The 11,139-nt window shown below is 34.2% G+C and overlaps 1 protein-coding gene across 1 annotated transcript in view; it reads left to right on the forward strand.

Moving 5' to 3' along the window:
- LOC102764125 (metabotropic glutamate receptor 8) overlaps positions 1 to 7,985 on the forward strand; it is a 384,604-nt gene extending 376,619 nt beyond the window's left edge. The window contains exon 8 of the mRNA XM_006774192.1: positions 7,410 to 7,985. Within this exon, the coding sequence (XP_006774255.1) occupies positions 7,410 to 7,459 (50 nt within the window). The 3' untranslated portion in view covers positions 7,460 to 7,985. The remainder of the gene's footprint in view (positions 1 to 7,409) is intronic.
- Positions 7,986 to 11,139: the final 3,154 nt, after the last annotated feature.

The raw sequence follows: 11,139 nt of genomic DNA on the forward strand, positions 1-11,139 counted from the left end.
TATTCTGAGCAACCCCACTGGTGCACAAATTTGTGCACTGGGTCAGTCACATATAAACAGAAAGATTATAAAGGGTGGAATCAGCTCAGGAAGATCCTCCTGATTTTTCTGGTGCTCTCTTACACTTGGAATATGCGTAGGCTCCTCTGACTGGGGCAGAGCTTCCTTGGCTACTGGCAGTCCTTTCAGTTCTATCTTGTTTCACTTCTCCATCCATGCCCCAAAGCTAGGCCACTACTTCCGTGGATGTTAATATGTTTGAGAGCCTCCTCATTTCTATGAACATATATATTAAATCAACACATCTTGTTCTACTTGTGTGCCAGGTTTATAAAAATTATCTTTTAGCCCTCACCAGTTTGGCTCAGTGGATAGAGCGTTGGCCTGCGGACTGAAAGGTCCCAGGTTCGATTCCGGTCAAGGGCATGTACCTGGGTTGTGGACACATCTCCAGTAGGAGGTGTGCAGGAGGCAGCCGATCAGTGTTTTTAACTATCTATCCCTCTCCCTTCCTCTCTGTAGAAATAAATTATATATATATATTTAAAAAAACAATTATCTTTTAATAATTAGGAACAAATCTTTAATCTTTGTTAGTTCATTATTGGTTGCTCTTTATAGAATTAATAATTATCTAATATTTATGGGACATACTATCAAAGGTCTTACACAAATAAGTGTCATTTGGACATTTGGGGAAATATGAACGCTGGTTAACCAACATGTGAGGTTAAATGGTAGTTAATACTTGTTTCCCCCAAGTGGTCCCCTTCTTTGGCTTCCTTTGACTTCCCTCCTTGAATAAATTAAGATAATTAGAGCGCTCACCTGAAAGCCTCAGGACCCTGAAAATAGAATCTTTTCTACAACCACCACTGTGCTTTTCCCTTCCTCATCTACCTTCCACAGTCCAGCCCTAAAGAAGCACACGATAGTGATACACTTGTACCAAGATAATACAGGAGAGTTTAACTGATCTATGCAGTTCTTCTTGGTATCTGTGGAAGAGTAGCAAATAGATTAAAGATTTGTATTATAAAAATACCAGAAAGCTGAGTGTAGTTAAAACTAACAAACAAAAGTAACCAACATCACAGCACTAGTTCTGTAGATGGATCAAAAATAAATAAAAGCTAAGGCGTTTGAATTAGAGTGGCTTCCTGTCTTTTGGGAATACAACATGTGTATTTAATAATTCAGGCTAAAATCCTGTGCAAAATTACCGTCTTCCTCTCAGACTCCTCCAGTAGGCTGTCTCCCCTATTCTCTGTACTTCTGACATGAAATTCAGGGAAGATTAAGAGTTGATTTTTTAAAAATATATTTTTATTTGATTTTTTACAGAGAGGAAGGGAAAGGGATAGAGAGTTAGAAACATCAGTGAGAGAGAAACATCGATGAGCTGCCTCTGTACAACCACTACTGGGGATGTGCCCGCAACCAAGGTACATGCCCTGACCGGAATCGAACCTGGGACTCTTCAGTCCGCAGGCTGATGCTCTATCCACTGAGCCAAACCGGTTAGGGCTTAAGAGTTGATTTTTATCTGACTTAATTATTATAACAACTTCTAGTCTTGACTAGATTTATAAACATCAAGATTTCCAGATGAAGATTGTATACTCTAAATGCCCCATATGCAGAAATATCCTTAGAAGATAAGTATTGATTAATTAAACTTATTGGCTTCAATTGCTATCAGACTTCTTGGAATTATTAGCCAGATCTAGTGAAGATTACCTCCACTAATACCAAGTGTAGTCACTTGTAGAGAAATAAACTTTTCAATAAATCTACAGACACTCCCCACATATTCACCTTTCTGCAAATATGCAACCTTGAGAAACTGCAAGAAAAGACATGACAAGGATGGGTTATGATAAAACATTATTACAATCATCACTGATTATAGGTAAGCAATTTACTAATAATGGGCCTATTTGGTCTCTTAGCCAAAGATGTCCTATAGCTACTCTCAACGCAATCAGAGTATAATATTTGTGATTTGAGGGCAGAATTTTATCTGTGTTTTCTGCTTTGAAAGCATCAGGGCAGGAAGTTAAAACCTATTGAAGAATGCCAGGAAACTGCTGTTAGCCAATGATACATTTTGAACACTGACACTTCTCACTATGATCTACCAGAATCTATAAATGGGCTTATTTTTTAGTCTTGATTCAGAAAGCTTTATATGATATGGTTGCAAATAGGAACAACCAAAGATACAGTGAAATAAAAGCCAGTGATCTCAGACTCATCTCTGGACGCTAGTGAGAAAAAAAAACAACAACAGCTTTTCCCCAACCTTTCAAAAAGTAAGTGGGTTTCTTGAAGAGGAAAATGTTGAGTATTGCTAAAGACTAATCCCATAGAATAGAAATAAGTCTCATACATTTTCTTTCCCTTCCATTTTTTTTTCTGTTGATGATGAAATTATCAACAGAAATTATATAACATGTGTGCATTTCCCTGTTTTCTCTGAAATAAGAAAGATCACAATTGTGGGATGTGTATAGAAGGTAAGCCTATAATATTCTTGAGGACTTGATACTCAGGTTTAGAATATAAAGAAAGTTTAAAGGGTGACTCAAGATCAAGTCAATTACTACCAAAATGAAGGTTAAATTATACTTTGGAGATTTGAGTGTATCCATCTTTTTTTTTATAGGAAAAGATGGAAATTTATTGAGAAACAAGCACAGACTCCCACATGGGGAGGGGGAGAGAGTCTCCCCCAATTTTTTAAATATATTTTATTGATTTTTTACAGAGAGGAAGGTTGAGGAATAGAGAGTTAGAAACATCAATGAGAGAGAAACATCGATCAGCTGCCTTTTGCACATCTCCTACTGGGATATGCCCGCAACCAAGTTACATGCCCTTGACCGGAATTGAACCTGAGACCTTTCAGTCCGCAGTCTGCAGGCCGATGCTCTATCCACTGAGCCAAACCGGTTATGGGAGAGTGTATCCATCTTTTATAGGAGTAGTTTGGGTTTGAATAAGTTGTGCCCAAAGTTTTCACATTCACACATCCTTGCACAGTCCCACTCCAGGTAACCACTGCTAACTTTTGTTCACTTACACGACTAGTATTGTGAACCCCAGTGTCCCTGTTATCTTTACATGTACCAGTAGTTTTAATGGGGTCAAAAGTCTTCTAAAATCACAAACCCTCTAAAAGTCTCAATAACATGAATACGTAAATGCAATATGTCTTCTAAAAGTATGTCTTATGTCTTTAGAAGTGTAATTAAGTAATGGAAAGGCCTTTGCCATTTAACTAGTACCATCCCTCTTCAGATTGAAACAACCTCCTCTTGAAATGGGTGGAGTCTATTCTCAATAAATTCAGGTCTGATTAATGCACTGATACAGCATCCGTGTTGGTGCATTCTCATACTTTCTGCTACCAGGCTTTTGATAAATCACCACAGTGAAGTGACAGTGGCATTCATGACAGTGTTTTGTAAACTATAAATCACCATCTAAAGGTAAATATATCATTGTTGCCATGAAAATATAGATTGGTCTGTGGTTAATAAAAAAGAGAAGACATAAAATTCAAAAAGTGTTGTTTTAGCAACCTCTTTCTTTTTATAAACATGTTGAGGATTTTGATGATTATGACTATGGTTCTATTCTTGGGATTTTTTTCCTGACAAATTAGCTGTGGATTTATGATATGCATGCAATCTTTTTTTTTCCGTCGTGGCCATGGAGCAGCTCTACCAGTCCATTATCTGTAGAAACTTCATCTTAATGATGACTTGTTAATGCCAGGATTCTGGTCACATATTTAAGGTTTTAAAACTTCACCATGCAGAAAAAATATAAGAAATGTGAGGCTGGAAAGGAGACCATCAGGTCCATGTTACTTAATTAATTTGCAAAATCCTACATGCCAAACAAAAGGGGTCCTGTTGTTTCCTAAAAGCTTGGGAAGGGAGTTAGAAACAAAGTTGATATATATGAATTTTATCAACTGTATCCAACTAACAAAGACTGTCACATGATATTCCTTAAGCTATGTTCATGCATAATTCATGAAAACAGCAACTGCTAAAGGTAGATCTGCTTTCTCTAGCTTATGAGCACAGTGTGGTGTGCACAGGAAATTCATTGTTGCTGTACTCTACAACTATTTTTTTCACATAAGCATATTCATTACCTCTGTAGAAATTCTCTCTATTAACTCATCTGTACATCTTTGATCAATTTCACTTTGTAATACTTCTGGGATAAAGTTCCTTGCCATTTGAAAGATTTGTGCTTATCACTGATTTCATGTTGACTAAGTCATTGGTTGTCAGAGACCTGGACTCCCTTTTCTAAACATTAGAAAGTTTAAGATTGCTTTCCCTTTGTAAATTATAGTCTCAATTCTCAATTGAATTCTATCTATCATCTTTTCCCCTGGAGATCACTTCTAGGAGTTCAAAAAATGAAGTATGGCTCTTTAGCTATGGGCTTTAAGTTGGAATGATCCTTAAAGATGGTCTAATCTAAATCATTTTATGTTGAATTAAACATTTAAATATCATCTTCCCCAAGACCTTTCTGGGAATTGTTCTTATATTTCAACCATAATTTTTCTTTCTACTACCCAAGAATTCGTTAAATATTTTACATATTTTTTAGTTACTGTTGAATATATTGAGTAAGGCATGCAATTGAACAACCTTTTTAAGGGTTATTTTCTAACTCTTATGACAATTTTTCTTTATCTTGCCTACAAAGTTTCATGAAAGGCCTTCAAAAACATAGTTGAAGATTTTCTTTTCTTTTAAGAAATTTAGAGGCATCTGAAAGCATTATATAAACTAGAAATTAAAATAATAAAGCAAACAAGCATAAAAATTATTATGTTTCACTTGGAAAGGTACATAGAATAGGATTCTGTATTGATTCCTTAAGACACCAGCTGGTCCTCCACAAACCTATTTCTGCTTCCATGCTCACAAATCTGCTTCCATACTCACAAAAAAAAACACACAATTTTTTATGTTTTTGACCAGTGATGAAACTGAGGACCAGTGAACTTTTTTTACTTATTGTGCAAGAAACAATATAATTTAAAACCAGGTCTAAAATCTACTTCCTTTCCACTGTGCCACAAAAATCACCTAGAACAATATAGATAAGATAAGCAGATATGTCACCTACTTTTGGCACGAAGCTCATAATATTCAATGATATTAAACATAGCAAAAATATTAGCACTTCTTTGGGCTATCTATGCTGATCTTAGTGATGGTGAACTTGGCACGATCTTAGGCTCTAGTAAGAGTTTATCTGGTCAATCACCAGAGTGATGACCACTAAAATGGAATGAACCTGATTGCTAATTATTTAAGAGGAAGAGCTTTACAACTTCCTTATTCAATGATCAAAAACTAAATCATCCATTTTTTTTACTTTAAATATTTTTTTATTGTTTATTCAGTTGGCATATAATATTATATTAGTGTCAGGTGTACTGCCCAGTGATTAGACATTACATAACTTACTAAGTGATTATCCTAATAAATCTAATACCTTTCTGACACCATATAGTTATTATAATAGTAGAGGCCCATTGCATGAAATTCGTGCAAGAGTAGGCCATCCTTCCCCTGGCTGCTGGCACCAGCTTCACTCGGGCACCTGGGACCTGGGCTTCCCTCACAGCCCCGGCTTCGTCCAGAAGGTCATTTGAAAGGACGTCTGGTCTAATTAGCATATGATGCTTTTATTATTATAGATTATTGACTATACTCTCTATTCTGGGCTTTATATCCTTGTGACTGTTCTATAACTACCAATTTGCATTTCTTAATCCCTTCACTTTTTCTCCCATCCACTCAACCCCTTTCCATCTGGCAACTATCAAAATGTTCTCTGTATCTATGAGTTTGTTTCTTTCCTGCTTGTTTGTTTATTTAGTTCTTTAGATTCCATATGAGACTTAAATCATATGGCACTGTCTTCTTCTAAGTTATTTCACTCAGGACAATACCTCCGCGATCCACCCATGTTATTACAGATGCCAAGATTACATTCTTTTTTAGGTCTGTGTCATATATATATATATTCATGTATCACCTCTTCTTTATCTATTCATCTACTGATGGGCACTTAGATCACTTCTATATCTTTGCTATTGTAAATAATGCTGCAATGAGCGTATAGATGTATATGTCTTTCAATTTTGAATACATCCCCACAAGTGGAATTGTTGGGCCTTTCTTTGTCTATTACATAGCATTTGTTTTAAAGTCTATTTTGTCAGCTTTTGTTTTTTCATTTCCATTTTCAAGAAATACCTTTTCTAACCCTTTACTTTCAATATGTGTGTATCTTTTGATCTGAAGTGAGTCTCTTGTAGACAGCATATGTAAGAAAGAGTCTTGTTTTGTTATCCATTTAGCCTCCATATAACACTAAATTATTCTTTAAAAATCTGTTTCATCCTGAATTGGATCTATGTAGTGAAACACATACACATTTTGCATTCTTTCCATGTATTTCTTCTTCAGATTATTCATTCCAGAATTCCATAGAAAAATAGGACATCACAATTGAATTTTAGAACAGAGATTTATTTATTCCATCACATCTTTCAAAAACCCAAAGGAATTCTTTGGATTTAGATTTAGATTCTCTGGAAATGTAAGCATGAGTACAAATTGGACTTAGAATATTTTCTTATTCATATATTTGTAAAAGTCTTGCAATAATGAGTTTTACTTTATAGTAAGTTGGTACTAATATAATTAAATATTAATTTCCTTCTTTGAGTCTATTTATTTTTTAAACATCTCCATTTGTATCCGTTGGATGAAAGCAGATCATAAATATGTATTGGTAATACACATATTTACTTTAATACTTATAAATATTCTATGTACTTGATATTTTGCTATGTTTCTTTTTAGAGTCTAAAAGCATTATTTTAAAATGGAAGATATATTCATTTTCAGAGTACAACTAATTATAATTAGTAACCCTTTTTGGTCATCAAAGCAAACTCAAAGAATTTCACTGAGACTGTAATAAGTTTTTTTCATATTACAGGATAGATAATTTATCTCTTCTTTCATTTTTCATATTGCAAATCTTTATTAATCAAAATACACATACAAATTAAATTTTACCCAAGTTTATTAAAGAGCAGAACTGTTACATTTTTAATTTTCTGCTAAATACCTATACCATAAGTGAGGCTAGTTGTTTTAGAGATTAAAATTGCTGCAGCATTTTTATTCCTATAATCAATGATTTCCTTCTACATGGTTTAAAAATAATAAGTAACATAGTACAAATTGACTATTACAACAATAGTCATTATGGAGTTTGAATTTTAAAAACATTTTATAATAATAATTTATTATTGCATACTATTAATTTGTCTTAATTTATCTTAACAGCTTCCTCTACCAAGACAACATATATCAGCTACAGCGATCATTCGATCTGAAACAGGGAAATGACACAATATGAAGAAATCTGGTATGTGATCTCAAACAACGAACATGACACCACCAAGACTCACTCCTGGAGATCTCTTTGGACTACAGTCAATCAAATCAATAGTCCATCTTGTGAGGAACAAAAAGTAGCCATGAGCCCAAAACATCAACAACAGAGAGTGAAGAAACCCATTTTAGACAATCCAACCAATGAAGTCTCAAGCTAAAGTATTGCTTACTCATGAGCAGTTCAAAATAAATCACAAACGGAAAACTAATGTTAGCTTGTGAAAAAAAAAATGCTGTTGAAAATAAACCATGTCTGATGTTACTCTGTAAGTATTTTTCTGTGATTGTGAGAACTCCTGTTCCTGTGCCACATTGTTCACTTGTATAAGACAATGAATCTGTTTCTTGTAATGGCTGATGGATTGAAGCCCTGGGCTGTGCTAAAAATAAATGCAATGGTTGACGCATGCAATTTTTTATACAAATAATTTATTTCTAATAATAAAGGAATGTTTTGCAAATGTTGAGAGTTGTTTCGTTCCAGTTTTAAAGCCAGGGAAAACTCCAGTTGGCACTTTGGCTGTCACCTACCTAAGCCCAAGGAAATACGGTTTTTTGTGAAGAATGTGTTTTTGTACACTCGTGTGTATATGAGGAAGACTGCCTTTTATTCCTATACGAAAGAGAATTATTTGTGGAAGATTTTGTGGATATATCAAGATTTATGTGGTCTTTTTTCATAATAATTGCTTCTTTTATGAAGAATCAAGCAATAGCTTGAAGGGAATTGCTTCAGGTTTCAAAATTAACAAAAGATGAAATGTGTTATGAAAATCACCATTTTAAAGTAGATCAGAGTGTCACTGAAATTTTCTCTTTTCTAAGTCAGAACTTTTGCTTCATGAAGTATTCCAAGGTATGTATTATTAATATTTTCTCACCTGGGCCCAGTACCCACTGAAATCTGTGAAGTAATGGGCCTTACCCAGTACATTCCTCAAAGCACAGGATTAGCATATTTAATCTCTTGGCGTCACTACAGAAACCACAGTTCAGATAATATGTCAGCGTTTTCTTATTTTCCAAATGAAAACATTCATTGGTTCATAGAGCAGTGTCATTAAAGAGAGAGGGAGCATACTGGGAGCTTGTGTCATGCTAATAAACCATGCTAGGATGGATAAAGGAGCCTGTTAAAGGCTTTCAAATCTGTTCCCATTTTCATAGAGGGCTCCTCTATTCTACACAATCCCAGAAATCCATCAAGTCAATGGGTCTCTACAATCATTTTGTTAGTAAATGTTCTCTCCACTGAGTTAGGTTGGATGGCTCATTGCTCTCCTTATAGATATAAAGAGCTGTAAGTGCCCGGTAGCTTCAACCCAAATATCGACAGTCACTTTATTTAACAGAGAGTTGAAGTAGCATAGTGCAGGCTCCTTCAAAATACAGTAACACTTCCTAGATGCCTACACAGACAGAAATCAGCAGACAAGGCTTTTGGGCCTTCTGTTGAGTTTCTTCTAACAGTATTTGTTGTTTGTAGATAATATTTAATTCAAGGATTTAAGGGCATTATTTTAAAATTTTCAGTAATCCAAATTACTGGTTAATAAACCTTATAATCAGGATCCTAAGCTCACCTGTAGGTGTGCCTTTTTAGATAAGAGCTTAAAAGAAAATAAACATAATTGCACGTTTAGCATATTTAATTGTGCCATTCTACTCAGAACCAATAGCCGTTCCATGAAGTAATTGTAATCGTTCTTTGCATTGGAGATTATTAGTGGCTTTTAAGATTTTTATCTTAATTTTAACTAGTAAGTGTAATGTATACATGTTTGAATTTTACAAGTCTTGCATATTTTTCAGAGAGCAAAATTCAAGTATATTTTCATGTTTTCTTTTACTAATTGACTCTAATCAGGGTAAGGGGAGGTAACAGGGTGATTAAGAGAGTAAAGCTGTCTCCCAGGCCAAAGGTGGGTTGTTTTTTTTCTTTTAAGGTTTTAGGAAAAAAATAAAATATTGAGCATAACTCATGGCATTTCAAAATTGTGCTTCCTATTACAAACTTACCAATGAGTTGTTTTTTCCTAAGTACTTTTATAAGTAGTTGATTCCTGTTTTGTGTTCTTCAAAATCTTATTTTACTTATAATCGAGTTGAATAACAGTTGTGGTGGATTTACATATGCCAATCATCCTTTATAACATTATATCAGTGGGAAACTTTCTCTTTGATGAAACTATAATTCTCCCCAGGCAGTGGGAGGATAAACTCCCTCAGCCTCTTACTGTAGGAGCTGGAGAATTCTGACCTCCACTGTGTTTGCTTTCTCAGGAATTTTGCTCTGGGCTCCAGGGGTGGTCCTATAGGCTGTGACAATGTGGGGAGGCATCCTGTAAGGAGAAGGATTTAGCATGTGCTAGGAGTGGTCCCTAAATCCCATACTTTAAAATGAGCTGCCTGTGTACTATAGATAAGCAAATAAAAATTGCATGGAAAATATAGTATTATATTTTTTAGAATTGACCTTGTGTTTTATTATGGCCAAGAAATGTCACATCTAATCTCAGCATGCCAGAGGAAATGCTAAAAATGTAGCCCAAGGTAATATTCAACAAATGTCACTAGTAGAAGATGAGCGATATATTAGTGTGACCTTGGGCCAAATCTGATCTCAATTTTTAAAAGTTTTTAGCCTATACTAGTTAATATTTAAAGGTGTCCAAAGCAATGATGGTTGATCTGTCACAAACCAATTTTCTTGTTAAGAAAAAAACACTCATAAATTTAAACTTGATGGATGACCCATTGGAACATGAACAGGAACTGAACTGCTACCTTAATTTTTAGTGTTTATAAAAAAATTTACCAAAACAATGTGGCATGTCAGATGAATGGGATTTTACATTTTTTATTTGAATTAAATATCATATTACAGGAACTCTCACTAAGGAAGGGAAGTTTGTGTTATTTATATTTTCTTTCCTTTTACCTCTACTTTCTCTATTATTTACCAATGATGGCATAGAAAAATATTAACAATTTTCTATATTAGTCAACACTGATATTTATTAAGTAGAAAGTGAAAAATAATGGTATTCCTAAGCTCTATTATGCAACCTTACCAACTTTTCTCATTTCATCTAATTTTTTTTAATGCCAGTATTTCCATCCATCTTTTAGAATAAAATAGCTAAAAATAACAGCTTGCATGAAAGGATAATTAAGAAATAATAACAAATTGTAGAATACTCCAATCATATATAATAATCTTCAGATATAATTCATTTTGCTTTTATTATGGTTTCTCTTTGGTGAGGATATGAGTAATAAAGAAAAAAATTGACCCTAACTAGAAGAAATGGTCTCCTGAAGAAGGAATTATATCTATGAATATTCAGAACCTTGCCAACTGTCACTCTTGGAAAGTACCATATTCTAGACATAGTAGCAAAGCTTGTATAATTCTTCTATTTCCTTTTTTTTTATTTTAAAAGTTTTTTGTAGCATAACCTTTAATGATGTTAGTGATTTTGGGTACCATTATTTCATTTAATTTAACTCTTTGCTAGGACAGTCAAAATATTTTTCTCTTATGTTGAACTCAGTGTATTATCAATGTAAAGTTTCATACATTTTTGACTTCTATATCTGCTTTCAGAGTGATAAG

Source organism: Myotis davidii, unplaced genomic scaffold (genome assembly GCF_000327345.1).
Source record: "Myotis davidii unplaced genomic scaffold, ASM32734v1 scaffold927, whole genome shotgun sequence".
Taxonomy (NCBI): Eukaryota; Metazoa; Chordata; class Mammalia; order Chiroptera; family Vespertilionidae; genus Myotis; species Myotis davidii.